At 43.4% G+C, this 20,886-nt stretch overlaps 1 protein-coding gene across 1 annotated transcript; it reads left to right on the forward strand.

Moving 5' to 3' along the window:
• Positions 1 to 13,235: 13,235 nt before the first annotated feature.
• On the forward strand, positions 13,236 to 14,533 carry LOC115313960 (cuticle protein 16.5-like). The gene is made up of 2 exons (XM_029972951.2): positions 13,236 to 13,331; positions 13,664 to 14,533. Exons 1-2 carry the CDS (start codon positions 13,236 to 13,238, stop codon positions 14,531 to 14,533), a joined length of 966 nt encoding a protein of 321 aa, XP_029828811.2.
• The last annotated feature ends 6,353 nt before the right edge of the window (positions 14,534 to 20,886 follow it).

The raw sequence follows: 20,886 nt of genomic DNA on the forward strand, positions 1-20,886 counted from the left end.
GCCAAACTCTAGCTCGAATACGTTCGAACCAGAGTTCTGCGCTCTCGCGTTCCCGCGCCTTCTCGTGTCCTCCTATCCCTGAGCTTCTATCCGCACAGAAGTCATATACAGTACTTTATGTGCTTTGGGCATATGCCACATAATGAAACATTACTGAATATAAGTAAAATGTGTGAAACAAGCGTAATTAATGGATAATAGCAATTCAACTAGAGCAAACAACGTGAAGGTGCCATGTTTGCGTGCACCACATCATAGCTGTATTATTAATATAACCAGCAATTCATGTTAATGATTGAGGTCTTTGTGACCTTTACGCAAAAGGAAGGGATCAATTTCAATACTACATAAGGTGAAGGTTCATTGGTATAACAAAGGGAGGTCTAGGAAAAAAAATATACATAGATATAGACCGACACGCGGAGCGGCTCTGTTTACCAACACGGCCGGAAGGCCGCGCATCCGCGGTAGCTATGTGGGCAAAAGCGGCCCAGCTCTCCGTGTTATCGCCATTGAGTTCTATGGCGTGCGCTCGTTGTTGACGTTGTAGGGACGCTTGCATCTTTATTTGTGCGTCGTATTTCCTGACAGCGTATGTTGTATGCTATGCCCGACTATTTGAGCTCTCTACCCGAGCCTGAACGGCAGCGGTATCGAAACAAACTGCGCGTGGATGGCGTTGCCTACGAGGATCCGTACGCCGTAAACAAGGCCGTTGGACTTCCGACGTGAAGTTTCTGCCACCGATGTCGACGGCTTACGTCGTCGTTTATTTAGTTTTTTTGCCAAGCCATTTCACGGACGACACGGTGCAGGCGTACAAATCTCTCGAGGCCTACGATTACTTCGAGTTGTTTTCCGTACTGCCGGCGGGATTCGCAGACTGTGGGTCTGCGGATGTGTATTTATTAATTGATTAAATACACACAGCCTCTTCAACTCAAGGCTTGATATTTTTCCTACCCTCATGACCACAAGGCATGACAAGCAGTAACGCTTTGTCCGTTCTGCAGTCTTGGCGGTAACACGTTACAAGTAACTGCGTTGCCGGTAACCCGTTTCTTTTCTAAGTAACTTAGTAATCTACTGGTTACGTTTTCATCACAGTAAAGGGTAACTTACTTACGTTACTATTTCAAATAACGTAGTAACGTTACACGTTACTACTTCCCAAGTCCTAAATGAATTACACTTCAATTTTTTGTGTTTTAGGCGTCAAGCCATGTTTTTCCTTGCGTTTTTACTCATGAGTTTTTAGGTGAAACCGTAAAAAGAGATAAGGTAATTATGTTCAGTTTCTGCATGAACATAATGTTTCTTGATATATGAGCTTATGCATAAATGTATCGTCAAAGCCGTTAAACCTGTTAAATCATAATTTAAAAAGTAACGCAGAAGTGACGTGCGTTACATTTCATCGGTAGCGGTAACGTGTTCCTTTTATTTTTAGCTAACATAGCTCAGTAATGCGTACCTTTTATTTGCAAGTAAAGAGTAACGTATTTCGTTAACGTTTTTCGGTAACGCCTACAATACTGCCGTTCTGTCGCCGATCCCTTCCTGCTTGGGCGTAGCGAGCCTCCGACAAGCGCATGGCCGATGCTTTGTGCGTGAACTCCACGGGAACAAAATCCGGGTAAGCTTGATCAGACGTTTTCCCGGCACATAAGCAAGCCTCAGGACGGAGATTGAAATGGAAGCCGCACTTGCCTCCAAGAAAGTGCTTGCCGCACAAATGGTCGTTCACGCGAGGCGACCATTCTTTTCGATCCACGGATATTATCCACCTCTATGCCTTTCAGAGTCTGCCGAGAACTTGTGGAAACTCACTCCGTTGCTTTTCTTCTACATTTCGGTGCAATTAACGGCCACACAGCTTCGCGGCATGCTGAAATGCTATGACGCGCATGCGAAACGTGCGCCCTTTTGCCCACACAACCCGGCTCCGGCGCGATCGCAGCGCCACCGCAGCTCCGTGACGTCAAGCACGCGTGTCGGTCTGTACGAACACATAATTCACTATGCCCCTTTGCCGTTCAACCATTTTTCACATTAGAAATTAAAGGTGCCTCGAGGTGGTTGCACTAAAAGAGGAAAAAAGCACCTAATCATGGTCTGGAACTGCACCGCAAACCAGTTTGAAAGCCTCAGTCGTGATGTAATATTTTTATTCTATTTGAACCGTAGACAAATGAAGGCTGCGTTCGTGACAAGAATTTACGGGTGCATTTGGGTGACCCCACGTTCTTCACACGGAGAAAGAAACGGGTGTAGGACATTCCTGAGAGGGCCCCAAGTCTATCACGTTTCATCTGCAATTCCGTTTCCCTCTCCATTTCGCGTTCCTTACGAGTACTGCAAGTAACTCTTCCTCTCCGTTTGACTATAAATAACAGCGAGCGGAGACACGATATCACACTTGCAGTTTCTTCGGCACAACCGACACATTCAATCATGGTACGTTTGAGCTATCCGTCTTTCCTGTAAATTATGAAAGAATGTTTTTCTAGATCTCGGTTTAAGCTAAAGCTAATTGGGATACAAATAAAAGTGGGGCAACTTTAACTGGAAATTTTATAGTTAATTAGAAAAAAAAACTATCATAAAATAATGATTTTTACTTAATCACATAGATAAATTTGTTCCTAATTAGTAAAAAGCTGATAGAAAGAAACAGTCACTAAGGAAAACAAAGTGAAGCAATTAAGTTATCTCTATAATGTTCATACGCATTGACTTGTTCTACTAATAATCAACGGTTCCCCCCTTTTTCATATGGCACAGATCCGTGCTTGCCTTGTTTTGGTTCTGGCCACCAGCGCCTTCGCTGGATTTGTCAACGGGGGATACGGTCTTGGTTACGGCTATGGCCTCGGATACGGTCACGGCCTCGGCTACGGTCACGGTCTCACCTACGGTCACGGTCTCGCCTTCGCTGGTCTCGCTGGATACGGCTACGCTCCCGCTAGTTATGCTGTCGCTGCTCCAGCTGTTGCTCGCACTGTCTCCTACGCTGCTCCAGCCGTCACCAAGGTTGCCGCCTTCCACGCTGCTCCAGCCGTCGCCACTTATGCCGCTGCCCCAGCTGTGACTAGGGTGGCCACCTACGCTGCCGCCCCAGTCGCCACGGTTGCTCGCACCGTCGCCACCTATGCCGCTCCAGCCGTCACCAAGGTTGCCACCGTTCACGCTGCTCCAGCCGTAGCCACCTACGCCGCTGCCCCAGTCGCCACCTATGCTGCTGCTCCAGTTGCCACCTATGCCGCTGCTCCAGCCATCACCCGCACTTTCGCCACTTACGCCGCTGCTCCAGCCGTGACAAAGGTTGCCACCTACGCCGCTGCCCCCGTCGCTACCTATGCTGCCGCTCCAGTCGCCACCGTTGCCGCTGCTCCAGTCGTCACCCGCACTGTGGCCACCTCCCACGTCGCTGCTCCAGTTGTCGCCGCCTACCACGCTGCCCCAGTTGTGACGACCGTTGCTCACGCTCCAGCTGTTGCCACCGTTGCTCACGCCCCAGCTCTCGGCTACGGCTACGGAGTTGGACACCTTGGCTACGGTCTTGGCCACTATGGCTATGGACATGGTCTTGCCAGCTACGGCCTCAACTACGGTTATGGCCTTGGCTCCTTCGGCGACTACACCACCCTTCTCCGCAAGAAGAAGTGTAAGTATAAGTTTTATTTGAATCTAAAATGAAGTCTGAGGCTGCTTTTGCCCAGCTATATAAACTAGTTATGAAAGTATACAACACACACATTGCTATGTCACTCAACACATTTACTTAATTTGCGACCCCTTGTTTTATATACATTTGCTTATGTCTTTTCAGAAATTGCAACAACGGCAGCACCTCCAAGTCCTCTAGGAGCCTGATGGGCAGGGTCCCGTAGCTATCTTGTTTAAATAAAATTAATTTAAGTTACATTATGTTTCTTTTATTTTGCGCAGTGAAATAGTTTCAAGCCAGTTGTCTTTCAACAAAGGGCTTGTCGCCGCACCTTCATAGCGACTAAACTCTAAGAAAAAAAAGGTGTAGTCTGGTGCATCGGGCGCACATGCACCCTTTTCCTGAAAGATGAACCCTGCGTTGCCCATCCAGTGTACTTGTACACCGACAATGAGCATCCTCCTCTCCCTTAAAAACCTCTAGGTGTATCAGTGCACCCCCACGATAGCCATGCGCCCCGATCAGCTTGTGCTTGAGTTCCCCCTTGGGGGTCACTTGTTGTGTTTGGTAGTTTCTTAGGAAGTATGGAGCTATACTCTTCACTCGGCATTGACAGTAGAGTGGACGCTATGCTTGTTTTAGGACAATCGGGTCTCCGGGTAGGTTCTCTAGCTTGGAGACTACAGTCTCCAAGCTAGAGATAAGGCAGAGCACGGCACCTGCCTGAAGGCCAAGGCCACGGATAGCATCCACTGCACTATTAACTTTGGGTCGAACTTCCAAGAGGATATAAGTGACAAATCCTCTCCTTGTGTTCATTGTCGGTATGCCCTGAAGATAGGCCTTTGCGAGGGTGCCCCCCTTTTGGCCCTGAAGGAGCTGCAATTTTCGTAGTCCTTTCTTTTTCGTTCTCTCCTTAAGCTGAAAGCATGGACGAAGGTAAAGGTTTCACGAATGACGTAGTAGCTCTTTTCGATCTCGGTGCTTCTCGGCCTAGTTTCTTGTGTGCTGTGTCGCGACCAGCGGGGTTGCCGTAGATTTCGTCCGCGACGACGTATTCGAGTGTACCAAGATATCCAGTGTTTGAAAAGTCCTACGCGTATATCGGCAACAAGCGAGTTCTTCAGAGAAGCCCAAGGAATTCATGTGATTAGTTTAGTGTTCGGTTCGGCAAACTTCTGCTTTTGCTACATTGTGTTGAATCTTCACGGACCCGTTCACTTCGTTTTTGTATTTGTGTTGTTCTGTAGTGCCAGTGTCGACATATATTTCGGGTTACATATTTCGAGTCCGGTGTTTTCATCGTAAAAGCTCTGCAACCTATCCCTTTGCAACAATTGACCGTTCCGTTCCGGATCATCTCTAGAATTAGGCAGTGTCTATATTTTAGCAGCCGGGAGAATAATTTCCCCAAAATTCTATCGGCAGTCGCCTGCCATTAGCTGACTACAATCATGTGACAACCGCAGTTAGAATATTGACTTTCTTATTCTGCTGGCGTTTTGTGAAAACACGTTTTCGTTGATGCACGCTTTGTAGACACGTTTCATTGACACTAACGTTTCATCGTCACTCGTTACGCGAAATGCACGCTGTAGGGACATTTTGCCGCCCGTGTGTCTCTGAGGGCTCGTGCTCACCGACCGAGCCCACCCGTTCACGCCGCTTCGTGGCGACAGTCTGCGGCGGCTCAATACGAAAATGTTAACCCACCTGTCCCACCCGTACACGTCACTTCGCGGACACATTTTGGGGCGGCTCATTACAAGAAAATAAAAAAAAGAAGCTAATATAGGAGAGCTAATCTGAGCTCTCGATGGAACGTCGTTCGATGAATGAAGGGCGACTGCCGGTGAATTTAGAGGAAATGATTCTGCCGGCTGCTTGGAGAATAGACACTACCTAAGACTCACCCCCAGTTCTTGTTTGCTTAGTAATCTTCTCAGTTGTGTAGCAGCTTCTTCGTATCTCTTCACATATCACGGATTGCTTGCAAGTTTGTACTTGTTTACGAAATAAGCTGTCTAATAAACTTCTATGAGATTTGAAAACAATCCCGTGTGTCCGTCTACCTGCCTTTTTGCAATATATGAATAATTGTTTAAGGGTTTCCTTGGTGTCTTAAATATGTTTATGAAGTTAGTTATCAAGCGGGTGCATAAAGTGGTGTGACCATGCATCTTTGAATCGGGTGCACTTGTGTTCTCTTCGAATTCAGTGGGTGTAGAAAGCGGTGTAACAGTACACTATTGAACGGGGTGCTCCTGTGTTCTCTTTGAGAGCATTAGGTGCAGAAAGGGGAGTAATGGTACACTGTTGAGCAGGGTGCATCTGTGTTCCCTTTGAGTGAGGCGGGTGCATGAAGCGGTGTAATGGTACACCAACGAATGGGGTGCATCTGTGTTTACTTTCATCTCATTGGGTGTAGAAAGAGGTGTAGCCGTAAAACATTGAATGGGGTGCACCTGTGTTCCCTTCGGGTAAGATTTCTGTAGAAAACAGTATACATGTGCACAACCTCAACGGGTGTACACATACTCTCATATTAGGGGTGTACAAGTGTTCCCCCAAATTGTGTAGTATATGTGAGAAGCACTTACACCCCCTCTGGTGTACCCCATGACACCCTTTTTTTTAAAGTGTATACGCTGTGAGAAATGTTAAGCTGTACTTCCCTGGTGAAGAATAGGATGATAAATTATGTTTGAATTCTTTTAGTTTTAGGTGATTCTGTGCTGTAATTAAATATGTATGGCGTACAGAGAAGCGAAAATGGCTATTCTGATAAATATTCATGTTCATTAAGCAGTAAAACACTTTACAAAAGCTGTTCGACACTACACTTTAAGAAACGTTTGCGCGTGTACTTTCCCGCAAAAAGCTCAGAAAAAGCCAGTCGTCAAGATCTAGCTAATCCGCTCAGCGGATGACGAGGCCGATCATCTTTTTAGACCTTGAAATTAAGTGTGCGCTGTGGCAATGTGCAAAGAAAAAATGAGGCTTTGCATTGCGTAATGCCATTCCGCAGACTTCATTTATAGGTTTAAATAGATGTGCCGCCTCATCATTCGCTAAGCTTATTTCCTAGATCGCAATGATTGGCTCGGAGTGTTTTTCGGTTAAGTAGATGCGCAGGCGTTTTGCCTATTGCAACACAAATTTGTCAACTCTAAAATGCAGCAACAGCTCTCTGGAAGGCTTCTATTTTTCAAATGAACAAAAATAACCTCCTTGCCTCTCAGGTTATTTTAGTGGTACTTTATAATACCATGTGACGCTAAACGGATGTCCGAACGTGGCAACCATTCGCTAGTGCATTTCATAATGTTTTAAGTTTTGCTTGGAGTCAAGTTTGCGTCTTTCATCGGAGAGTTGTTCATATTGTCAATTCGGAGAAATAATAGCTAGCCGTGCAAATATAAAAAACGAAATGGCTGCTGAGGGACAATTTGGCCAGTGAGAAAACCCAACCTGTACCTTTGATGTCCATTACGCTTAGTCATAACAAAGTAATACGCAGTAACAACAACCATTCAGTGACAAACTACGATATAAGTGATGCACAAGTTTTCTTTAAGAAGTTTCTGCTCGTGCGGCAACCATATTCACTATCTATATTTTTTTTTTCTGTATATGTTGCTCAACGCACATAGGTATGTTACACGCTTTAAATTTGGCTATGTAGGTCACTCGCACTGACGGTAAAATAAAATACGTTATCAGAACTCTAACAGCGTAACACTACAGCCTATATCCCCTTTGCGTAATTTCACTGAAGCCTAAGCTATCTTGCGTAGTTCTTTGTATTGCATTTAGTGCATTGTTCGCGACACTGAATTCGTGCATTATGTGACCATGACGCTTTAAGTATATCACTCTAAAAAAAGTTCGTGAGTCTACTTTCACGCACAAAATTCGGAGAAACAATCAACGGCACTTACGGAGGCAGCTCAGCGGATGACGATGCCGAAACATATGTTTAGACTAAAAGCGCAGTCTGAGCTGTGACATTAAGCGATGCAAAACGTCACGCTTGCATTGCTTAATGTCACAACTATGTCTGCGTTTTTTGGTGTAATCAGATGTTTTGGCATCGTCATTCGCTGAGCTGCGTCCGTAAGTTGCGGTGATTGGTTCTCCGAGTATTGTGCGTGAAAGTAGACGCAGACTTTTTTTATAGTGTGGTCATTTTAAATCAGCACATTTGCGCTTTTAAAAAATGTCAATTACTCTTTCTATCACGGTACTCATTTATCTCAGAAACACTTTAAAGCATGACATTATGCGACCTAGCCCGAATGTATAAATATATTGTAAGCTATATTCTTAACTGTCACGTATTTTATTTCGTACCCTTTTCGTCACCGTATTCATAACATTTTTTTTAATTGCTCTACGTTTCCTTGGTTTGAAAAGTACGGAATTTGTGTTGCTCGAAGATAAATGCATATATAGGATTACAAATGGCCCTTATGCAAAAAGATTTCTAGTCCGCATTAATGATACTTGAAAGCATTGTGATGACAGAACGTCATAACACTGTCATATAGGACGACTCCGCACACTGCAATTTCCTCTGATAGAGGTGGTAATAATAATAATACTAATAATAATAATAATTTTATTTCTATCAGACTTGAAGGCAGAGAGGAACGGTAAGCTTTCTATTTCCTGCGAGGGCATCGAACGTTGCCACCGTCTTGGCTCACGCATAGATGGTAAGATCAGACCCGTAATTTTTAAAGTGATAGACCATAGAGAAAAAATATTAATCCTTAAAAACGCCCCAAGACTTAAGGACACTCGTGTGTTCATCAACGAAGATTTTTGCCTTCGCGTGCGAAATGTTCGCAGTCAGCTATGGCGTGGTACGGCTGATTTTAGACAGAACGGTGCGAAGGTAGTTTTGCGCTACGATTATGCACTTGTCAATAATACTCGCTATACGTGGGATGTGTCTAACAACTGCCTTGTAAGGGTCAATCCCCCTCGCCTTCCGGATAATTCTAATTGACTTCCTCATGAAAACTCGTTTATTTTATTGAATCTTAATGCTAGGAGCATTCTCCCAAAGTCCACTGAATTTGCTGGTATTGCAACTGCATATTACCCTCATGTGATTTGTGTCACTGAAACGTGGTTGCATGACTCAGTTCTTGACTGCGAATTTACTCCACCTAACTACATTGTTGTGCGTTGCGATAGGTCATGTGGTAGGGATGGTGGTGTTGCTTTAGTTTTTACGTCTGGTGTTAGTTTTTCTGTTCTTCCTGGCTTACCTAACACTGAGTCACTCTGGTGTAAAGCTTATATCGATAAATTTGTTCTTGTTATTGGGGCAGTTTATAGAGCTCCGGGTGCTTCCGCTCAGGTTATTTTTGATATTCACGATTACATTTTAAAGCATAACTTCGGTGGTGGTAAATTTGTTCTGACTGGAGATTTTAACACACCTGACGTAAATTGAAAAACGTTATAGTTGGTAGTCGTGATAAAATTATATGTGATGCACTTGTTGATACTGCAGTGTCATTCGATTTAGATCAAGTTGTTAGTGAATGTACTAGAGATAACTCAACTCTTGACCTAGTTTTTCTTAGTAACAGCATTGCCAAATCTGGTTATGAGTGCAAAGTGGTTGATGGTATTTCAGACCACAGAGCTGTTGTTGTGAGACTTAATATTCGTGCCTTACACGTAAAACCCGAGATTGTTACTGTTTTAGACTTTAACAGAGCTAATGACGAGTCAATTCTTGACGAACTTAGTTTTGGCTTTGATGATTTCGAGACCTTTAGCCGTGACTGTAATGTTGATGTGTTGCTTAGCAAATTTTGCTCATTAGTAAATGATTGTATTAAACGATTTGTACCAGTCAAATATAAAAAGACAAATCAAGGCCAGCTATGGATTACTAGAGAGGTATTGCAATTAACCCGCAGACTAAAAAGAAACCGGAAATTAAAACTTAGTGATAGTCCTTCGGACGTCAAATGGTTTGAAAGCCTAAAAAATAGATTAGTGGAAACAATGACAGCTGCTAAATATACTTATTTCGGCGTTACATTGACTAACTTTATGAAGTCAAATCCTGCTAAGTTTTGGAGGTCGATCCTTCCTAAAAATGACATTTCCCGCAGTTTTATTATTGAAGATGAATGTGTCACTGACCCCGTAGACATTTCGTATGGCTTTAATGCACATTTTCAGTCTGTATTCACTGAAGATAACGGTTGTGAACCTTCCTTTTCTTTCAATCTCCCGTGTTCGTCGTTAGAAAACATTCCCATCAGTACTTCTGGCGTTCTCCATTTGCCCCTAAACATTGACTGCAAAAAAAGCGCAGGTCCCGATGGTGTTCCTCATTCATTTCTTCGCCGTTACTCTCTTTGGACATTGAGATACTTGGCCTTAATCTTCGAGAAGTCTCTTTCTTCTGGAAGAGTTCCTAAACTTCGGAAATCAGCCAGAGTTGTTCCAATCTTTAAATCTGGAAACAAACAGAGCCTTTTCAATTACAGACCTATTTCATTGACCTCTACCTGTAGTAAGCTCCTCGAGCATATAGTCTACTCCCATGTTTCCGAATACCTCGAATGCAATTCAATTATCTGCCCTCAGCAACACGGTTTCCGTCGTCATTTTTCAACCATCACGCAACTACTGGAATTCACTCATGATATCGCCACGACTTTAAATAATAAAGGACAGGTTGACGCCATATTCATAGATTATTCGAAGGCATTCGATAAAGTTTCTCATTCCAAACTACTGTTGAAGTTAAAGGTCATATTTAAAAATCCCCTTTTACTCGACTGGATCACTGATTATTTAAAAGACCGGTCACAGTTTGTTTCGTATGGGAATGCTAATTCATCAGGAGCTACGGTTAGTTCAGGTGTTCCGCAAGGATCTGTATTAGGGCCCCTTTTATTTCTCCTGTATATTAATGATATTGTAGATAACATTCCCGTTAAAGTTCGTCTTTATGCCGATGACTGCGTCCTATATAGCGATATTCATTCGGCTAATGACCAATTGTTACGTAATGAATCCTTCGCACGCTTCTTCAATTGGACCAAGCAATAGCAAATGGAAATAAACTTTGAAAAATCTGTGTTTATGAAATTTACGAATAAGAAATCACCTTTCGTTTTTAGCTATGGCATTGATGAAATAGTACTAAGGGAGGTAAGCGACTTCAAATATTTGGGTATTATTTTTACTTCCAACCTTAAATGGGATAGGCACGTCGACTATATTTGCTCCCGCGCCCTCAGAAAATTGGGCTATGTTAAACGCACGTTAAAAAATTCGTCTAAGGAGGTAAAATTAACCGCTTTTAAAACTCTCGTGAGGCCGATTTTGGAGTACGGTTCAGTGGTTTGGGACGTTCATCTGAAAAAGGACATTAATCTCATTGACTCTGTTCAGGCTAAGGCTATCCGATTTATTTCCAATCGATATGGTCGACACTTTTCACCTTCATCCGCTTTGTCAACATTAGGGTTAGAATCTTTATCGTTAAGGCCAACTATCGAGCGATTGAAGTTGTTATATAGAATTGTTAATAATGAAACTGGCATTGAATGTATGAAGTACATTTCCTTCTCAGATATTTCGCGCACTAGGCGTTACCATCCCTTGAGTATTGTACCCTTTCGTTCTCACGTAAACTGTTTGAAAAATTCCTTTTTTCCGCGCACTGTTGAGCTGTGGAATAGTATTGACGGTTCTACGCGTATGCTCCAGTACGACGACTTTGTTATAAAACTCGCGAAAGTTGACTTCCTTTGATGTTTGCTGTTTCTGGCGAATCATTATGTTGTTGAATATGTTCTCGCTTATTGTTCTCTCTACCCATGTTTTAGTTGTGTAATCCACTCCCGCAGTGGCCTCAACTGAGGTGGCAGTATACATAAATAAATAAAATAAATAAATAAAAGCTGAATGCGGGGCTTGACGTGCTCTTGACCGCCTACAGTCCGCAGCGACGGGACAAAGCCGGAATAAAAGTGAAAGAGAACAATATATTCAAATACGAAGACAGTAGTGGTAACTAGTTATCGTAATCGCCTATACAATGCAATGATCAGATGTCAGTAAAGACGTTTATAATGCCTACAATTACTTGCTCGCTACTAATATTATAATTCTCGGAGTTTCGGTTTGAAATCGAGCCAATCTCTCAAGTTGAATTTCCAGAGAGTGCAGCAAATTATGTCAAAATTAGCGTGAAGTGCCGTTTTGGGAGTTGTACAGGTAGTCCAAATATGGCGTGCCTGCGCTTTGCCGCCTTGGAGTCCAGACCGCTGCTAACTTGCCCCCTGCGGAGAAAAAATGGCACCCACGAGGGTTTTACATGGGCAGCCCAAGTTGGGCATACCCGCGCATTGTCATTAAGGTGCCCACACCATTTCTAACTTGGCCCACGCAGAGCCGAGGCGGGATCCAAGGGTGTTTTACATGTGTACCCGAACTCGGGCACACCCACGCTTCGCCGTCGCTGAGTTCTCACATCGCCTTTGGCCCCAGTAGAGTTGAGGTGGGTACAAAGAGGGTTTTACATAGGCTGCCCGAGCCGGCTTGCTCAGGCTCACAGCCTTTGAGTCCAGACCATCGCAATTTGGCCCCCGTGCGGCCGAGGTGGGACCCACGGCGGTCTTACATCGGTAGCTCATGTTTGCTGATTTTCGGCATTGGCAACACACTCCTTCACACCACAATGCAGGTAGAAATGAAGAAAGAAAAAGACGAAAGCGCCTACAGAGGCCAGAACGCTAAGCTCTCGCTAGAATGCGTTCCAACCTTAGCTCGGAACTCTTCGGCCGCCGCGCGTTGTCGTGTCCTCTTCTCCCTGAGCTTCTATCCGCACAGAAGTTGCATAATATACTTTAGGCGATTCAGACATACGCAACACAACTATAAATTTACTGAATATAAGTAAATCGTGTGAAACAGGGATGATTAACGTATAATAGGAACTCAACAACTGGAAACAACATGAAGGTGCAAGGTTTGCGTGCCGCACATCGTAGCTGTGTTATTAAAATAACCAGACATCTAAGTCAATAATTGCGTCGTTCGTAACTTTTACGCAAAAGGAAAAACGACCAATTTCGATACTACATAAGGTGAAGGTCAACTTCTCTGACAAATAAAACTCGAGCGAAATTAAAATGAAAATATAGGAAAACATAATTCACTATTCCACATTACCGTTTAACCATTTTTTTCACATTGCAATTTAAAGATGCCTAGAGGTGATTGTACTAAAAGAGGAAAAGAACACCTCATCATGGTATGGCTCTGCTCCGCAATACAGTTTGAAAGCCTCCATCAAGATGTAAAGCGGTATAGCTTTTATTCCTTATTTTATTTGAACCGCAGAAGAATGAAAGCTGCGTTCGTGACAAGAATATACCGGTGCATTTGGGTGACTCCACGTTCTTTCACACGGAGAAAAAAAAATGTGTAGCGCATTCCTTCAAGGGTCGCAACTCTATTGGATATAACCTTTAATTTTCTTTCCTTCTCCATTTCGCGTTCCTTGCGAGTACTACAAATGACTCTTCCTCTCGGTTTGAGTATAAATAACAGCGAGCGGAGACACGTTACCACAGTTGCAGCTTCTTCGGCACAACCGACACATTCAATCATGGTACGTTTCAGCTATCCGTCTTTCCTGTCAATTATGATAGAGTGTTCTTTCGACAACTCGGTTTAAGATAACACTAGTTTGAATACCAATAAAAGAGGGCCAACATAAGCTGCGAATTCTCAAGTTAATTTGTAAACAAAGAAACTATTATAAATTAATAATTTCTGCTTCATTATATACGTACATTTGTCCCTAGTTAGAAAAAAGCTGATACAAAAAAAAACAGTGACCCTAAAAAGGAAGTGAAGCAAATATTGACGTTCTATAGGGTTCATACATATTGATTTGTTCGACTAATAATTAATGCTTCCCCCCTTTTGTATATGGCGCAGATCCGTGCTTGCCTTGTTTTGGCTCTGGCCACCAGCGCCTTCGCTGGATTTGTCAACGGGGGATACGGTCTTGGTTACGGCTATGGCCTCGGATACGCTCACGGCCTCGGCTACGGTCACGGCCTCACATACGGTCACGGTCTCGGCTACGCTGGTCTCGCTGGCTACGGCTACGCTCCCGCTAGCTATGCTGTCGCTGCTCCAGCTGTCGCTCGCACTGTCTCCTACGCTGCTCCAGCCGTCACTAAGGTTGCCACCGTTCACGCTGCTCCAGCCATCGCCACTTACGCCGCTGCCCCAGCTGTGACCAGGGTTGCCACCTACGCTGCCGCCCCAGTAGCCACGGTTGCTAGCACTGTCGCCACCTATGCCGCTCCAGCCGTCACCAAGGTTGCCACCGTTCACGCTGCCCCAGCCGTCGCCACCTACGCCGCTGCCCCACTCGCCACCTATGCTGCTGCTCCAGTTGCCACGTACGCCGCTGCTCCAGCCGTCAGCCGCACTTTCGCCACTTACGCCGCTGCTCCAGCCGTGACAAAGGTTGCCACTTACGCCGCTGCCCCCGTCGCTACCTATGCTGCCGCTCCAGTCGTCACCCGCACTGTCGCCACCTCTCACGTCGCTTCTCCAGTTGTCGCCGCCTACCACGCTGCTCCAGCTGTGACGACCGTTGCTCACGCTCCAGCTCTCGGCTACGGCTACGGAGTTGGACACCTCGGCTACGGTCTTGGCCACTACGGCTATGGGCACGGTCTTGCCAGCTACGGCCTCAACTACGGTTACGGCCTTGGCACCTTCGGTGACTACACCACCCTTCTTCGCAAGAAGAAGTGTAAGTATAAGTTCTATTTTAATCTAATTAACTATTGAGGCTCCTTTTTGCCGAATATATGAAATAGTTAGTTTTGAATCTATACAACACTCGCATTACCATGAAAATCAGTATATTTACATAATTAGTGACGTCTTCTTTCATATACATTTTACAGAAACTGCAACAACGACTGCACCTTCAAGTCGTCTAGGAGCCCGAGGGGCAGGGTCCCTTGGCTATTTGTTTAGAAAACAAATAAAATTAATTTATGTTACATCATACGTTTCTTTTATTTTTGCGCAATGAAATGGTTTCAAGCCAGTTGTCTTTTAACAAAAGGCTTCTGGGCACACCTTCATTGCGACTATACTTTGTGACGAATATTGTTTAAAACTTTTTTGGCGAAAAATAGGGTGGTAATTATGTTTTAATTATTTTACTTTTAGGTGAATATGTGATGTAACTAAAAATGTATGGCGTATAGCGAAACATAAATTGCTTTTTTGATACAACATTCATCTGCATCAAACAGATAAATTATTTTATAATAATAATAATAATCTTTATTTTGTTTGGGTCTCCAAAAAAAGCCCTAAGTCCAAATAGTAGTATACGCCGCTCGTCACCAAGAATAAATGCAGGCAACAAAACAAAGCCACAACTATGTACAAATATTTGAGTCAAGCCTATGTCGGAAAACAATCAAATCGCAAAATTTTCTACAACAGATCGATCCGAACAGTTTGAGTTGAGTTAGTTCGTAATCTCTATGAGGAGATTACACACAGAGAGGACAGGGCATACACAAAGCTGACTATCAACTTTTTAATACTTCCTCTAATGCCTTTGGACATTTGCAGAAGATCTCCAAATGTCCAAGCAAGCCCCATAAATTTCCGCTTCGAGTCACTGACATCAGTATACCGTGCATATTGTTTTGAGAACTTCTTGCCATAACTGTCTTCACGAGTCACGGACCCAAAGCCTCAACCCACCGTGGATATTGTTTTTCTTTGCTGTGCAGCGTGATGGACGAAGTGCAAACACATTCCTCTCCGCTCTCCTCGATGGCTAGCGCCTCGATCATCTCTTGCCCGTGTGGATTTTTGTTTTCAGCAGTCGGTTAGTCTTTAATTAGTTTTTAAATAGTTTTTAGCAAGTTCGTTCGTTTTTTGTAAAAAATGATTTCTGAAAATTCCGAAAAGTGCATCATATCTCGCAATCATGAAATGCTCGAAGGGACAAAGAAGAAGAGGGGGTGGAGGAAGAAGAAGTATTGAATAGTTGATAGTCAGCTTTTTCTGTGTCCTGTCCTCTCCGTGTGTAAGTATTTAGTGTTCAAGCTGTTTCCTAATAGATTCATCAAGCTTGTTTGTGCCTTCTTTGTTTCCACCGTCTTGGGTTTTATGAACATCTAACATTAACCAGCGCGCCTTACTTATTGTATTATCTTCAGATTGATCCAGCTTGTTGAATTCAAATTGCATTCTTGTTAGTGGTGACCTGTCATTCAAAGCAGAAGGGTAAAACGCACTCTGAAATCGATTGGACCGCAAGGGAGCATGAAAACAGACAGTGTTTAACAAAATTGGTGATTCAACAGTACCCCTTACAATCTTATGTAAAACATAAAATCACGTAATCGTTTACTCTCGAGGAAAATATGCTCCCCAAGATTTTTTTTTTTTTTTGTAAGTGATAAGTTATAGATGTAGTAGCCAATTCGGTCAAGATACCTGTCGTAGAGTATGCCTAGGGTACCTATGAAGTGTTTTTGGACACCTTCCATAGAGCATGGATCCAATGAGATTAATACCATTCTATACAGAAGAAGCATACTCCAGCTTCGTGCGCGTAAGGCAACAAAACAAACGCACAAGACAAGCAGGCGAACCCAATTTTCTCGGAGAAAGATGAGAAACACGAAGAAGTACATAGAAGAGGGGACGGACGGATAGCGGCACAAACTGTACGGCTTTGAGATTACTTTGCGGCGCATTTTGGCTCACTCGGTGGGCCTCCCCACGTGTTTTCGAGGTTTGTGTTTACGTCGGCAACTGTAAAGGGGCGGGGGGGGGGGGGGGGGGGAGAGACGGGAAGGGGGTATATCTGAGTGCTGTGCTTGTGTATGATTCGACGACGGGGGGCGTGGAAGCGTTGCGAGAAATTGGGGGATTATCAGTGGTGGCAGTGGAGGGTGATACGTCAACTGCGTGGGTGTTCTCATGGACTCTGTGGCGCCTAGCGCACGTGGATGGCTGTGTGTGCGAGGAGGGCTGCTGACGTGGACGGGACGGGAGGAAGCGGCTTGACTTTCGCGACTGTGGATATCGGTTGGGGCACCGGGGGAGCTCGCTTTTTTAAACGAGTGTCTGGCAAATAAACCATCAGCTGTGTTTGAGACGTTGTGTTGTGTTCGTCCCCTTCTGTGTTCCTGAGTCTCGGGTTTTATTATCATGAATCATCACCAGCTCCCTTGTTCTTTACGTATTATTGCAAGTGAATCATTATTTCTAATGAGCTACATTGTTTTTGTTGTTTCTTCACCCATCAAAACATAACTATTTAAACACCACTGAAAATTTACAATGAGTGCTCTTGAAGAGGGGCGCAATCAGAGTGATATTGTACACGTCGAAAGAGTTTGATGTCAACCGCAAGAACGAGCACTTTAAAGTGGTTCACTTCAAGCGAAATCTTATTTACGAATAACAAAAATAAAAGTTGACCCATTACTTTCTTGGGGTATTACGGAAGGCAATGAAAATAATCGGATATCGATCCTGACAGGCGAATGTAATTTGTATGGCAGGAACGAAACCTTTTGAGCCAATGGCAGTAAGTCAAGCACATAGCACAGCTATCTAAATTAGTCCGACATATATTGTGATTAACCTTGTCAAATACCTTCGTCACGTCAAAGTATAAAACGTTGACGTACTCACAGATTGGTGTCAACCGTCGACTTTCTCTTCAGGAATCCACGTTGCTATGGGTTCATTTTTCTGAAGTAACTGTGCAGACATTTATGCAATGTTATTTCAAAAACTTTGGAAAAGCTGCACAATAATGAAACGGGACGATAGTGTTCACAATGCTAGGTGTTCATGTTTTTTCAATGGGAACAACATAGCATTGCCATATCGAAGGAAATATTCCTGAATTTTAACGAGAAATTGAATATATGTAATAAGACTGGAGTCAGGAGTTCAGCACAGCGTTTCACACTACAACTGGAAGCTCAATTTCCACCACCAGACAGCTTTATATTTATTTAACGAATGCTTTACCTCACTTCATTTTCGTCAATTGAGATAAAAGAAAAAAATCAACTGTGCCATGACACGGCGTGCTAAAGTCAGGAACTAATGCTGATGGAAAAGACGACTTGAAATGCTCAGCAAATATGTTGGCAATTTCACTTGAATCACATGTATAACCATAACTATTTTGCATCAGAAGCACGCTACTATTCCTCTTCTTTTTTGTCATTACATATTTCCAAAAGTGTTTAGGCTTGGCATACATACCGGTCTTTGTAAAAACCCGTTTTGCCAAAGCACGAAACTCACTAGATTTTAGGGCTGGGTTATTGATCGAGTAATCTACCGATTAATAGATGAATGCTTTAATCGCGAATAATATTTCTAACTGGTTAATCGGTAAAATTGTAACGTATCAAAATCAAGAAAAATTAAATGCTTTCACCATGCAAGAATGGACGAGTATACCTATATGAAAGACACACTTCAGATGCATTTATAGCTTAAAGTGAACTGTGAGAGCGATATATTAGCTCCACACAAGTGCAGAAGGTTACACGTGTCCCCGCCACTTAAACGCCTCGTAAGTATCCGTTTAGGGCAGCAGAGATTATTGTGAACACTCAAAGGAGTCCGCTCTTGCCGGAGAATATCATCGAAGCTCTGCCTCGATCGTGCAGCTGAAGTAATAATATGCAGACTTGTACCGTACGCATTACAAGTAATCAAATTACTTGTACTCGATTACTTTTTGCAGTAATTTTGTAATCAGGTGATTACTTTTATAAGGCAGTAATCCCAAGAGTAATCTGGTTATTTTTTGAAGTAATAAAATTACTTGTAACCGTTACAATTTGTCCACGCCCCCCCCCCCCCCCCCCCGCACACGCCTTTTTTTTATGAAATGACACAAATAAAATTTGCTTTTTTTTTTTTTTTTTCGAACGGAAAAAAGAAAGATTTTTGCGGAGCTGTAGGAAACGAGGTCAATCCCTTTCTATGTACAGTTTCTGTGGTATGTCCGTTTTTTGTTTTTTCGTCGAGCTGGGACTGGGAGTGGGAAGCCCCAGGGAAGCAACAGTGCGTGACAAAGGCCATTCAGGGCGAAGTTTGAGGGAGCAGAATGTAGCTTTGTGAGTCCTTCGTTCAAACTAGCCCCCTCACGCACACACACACAGAAATAAAATAATAAAAAAATTCTGCGTAGGGTACCTACCCGCAGCCCGTAGGAGAACCAGAACCGAAGAATGCCTAAAGCGGATGCAAAATATAACAAAGGCAGTTGAAATATTTCCCAATTTCCCCCACGTGGTCTTTGTGACAAGCAATGTTTCGAGTTGAGAAGTGGTCGCGGCGATCTCTTCCGCTAATGGATACTACACATGATCTGTTTCACATCCTGGAGCTGCTGCTCTTTTGTATTAGCCCCGTGCGCGACCGAAAGCGTCGCTGTGGTCGGCCTTCCACGATTGGCCGAACGCTGACTATGACGTAGGAAAGGGGATTTATCATCGACGTAAATAAGAGGAATGAAAGAACTTTAATTTTGACGGTGTTGGCAATGTTGCTTTAAGGGCTCAATGATTTCAAGCTTCCACCATGCTATTTACAAACACCATCGAACTTGTTGTTTGCAAGGTAATGACGTCACAAGGGGGAACCATGGGAGGGCGCCACCAAAACATCTCGCCGCTAATAACGTGCGAGCTCATCCACATGTGAATAATAAAATGAGCGACGCAAACTTTGAGCGACAACCCTTGCTCAAGCTTAACAAGATCTAGAACCCCCTCCGCTCCCCCCCCCCAACACACACACACACGCATTAACCGTCTTCAAACGAATTCTATGCTTGTGTCCGCATTCTGAAGGTGCAACGACCACGAAGAGGGAGCCAGTTTTTCTTCTTCAATACTTGTGCAAATTTGAAATATAGGTTGGAAGTAGTTCATTGTTATGAGCGCTAAAGATATGTCTTCACACAATAAAGTAATCGGAAAAGTAACGATTACTTCTTTAAGTAATGTCCAATTACTTTTGCCGTCGAGTAATCAAGTAGTGTAATCGAATACTTTTTAGCCAAGAGTAAGAGTAATTGTAATCGATTACTTTTTTTTAGTAACGTGTACAAGACTGATAATATGTGAGTGTGAGTGTCCTTGAACTATTCTCAACTACGAATAGAAGTTGATTCACAATGGAGATTGTATATTGCGTAATTTATCTGATATTCAGCAAAAATCACATTTTTATTTTAACTTTAAAAACAATATGCATGGAAAATAACGAGATGGAATAATAGAATGATTAATCAATAAAAAAAGTGATTAATCGAGTTAAATTGTTTAATCGACGTCCAGCCCTACTAAATTTGCCGAACTACTTGTATAATCCCGTTTTTTTTATTAATGCGTTAATAACGAAGCTTCCGTCGCAACCAACGTCTCAGTTCGTTTGAAAGTCAAGGAGGGTACTTGTGTATTCTAGAAACACATTAGGCACGACGTTATTTATCGCGCTTGGGAGCACGTCTGTAGGACCCTCAGTACCTGAATCAACACACTTGTCACTCAGGATCAGTTTCCAGTCATAATCAGTGGCGTCAGTGGCAGTAATCGCCACTGATGTACAGGAAGTATTCTCAGATGCAGACTGCCCGTTGACGTAGTGGAAAACAAAATGACACAACAAAAGGCGAATGGAAATGGTGAACACGTGTTAGGCTGTCAGTGGTTGGCAAACTAGAGTTGATTAGATTAGAAACTAATACAAGAACGAGCATATTTCCCCATGATTTCTGGGTGATATGACGTTTCTCAAACCCATTAAAATAAAGTCAAACAGGCTCGACGCTTTCAATATGATGACATCACTTGCCAACGAGATATAACCGTCCAGCCAGTCAATTTCAGGTAGATTAAAATCCCCATATATGTGCGCGTGAAACTTCGTCACGCCTACCTTATAGTCTAAATATTTAAAATGGCGTGCGAAATCCCCCGAAAAAAGTCGTGGCAAAAAATAGTAGTTCCCCATTAAATTATTAGGCAAATCACGGCACGTCACCTCGGTCAATGCACATTCGGAATATAATTCAAGATTGTATCTTCTCCATGCACACAGAAAATGACCATGGCCGTCGAAAC

This window comes from Ixodes scapularis, unplaced genomic scaffold (assembly GCF_016920785.2).
Source record: "Ixodes scapularis isolate PalLabHiFi unplaced genomic scaffold, ASM1692078v2 PGA_scaffold1__304_contigs__length_218370807, whole genome shotgun sequence".
NCBI lineage: Eukaryota > Metazoa > Arthropoda > Arachnida > Ixodida > Ixodidae > Ixodes > Ixodes scapularis.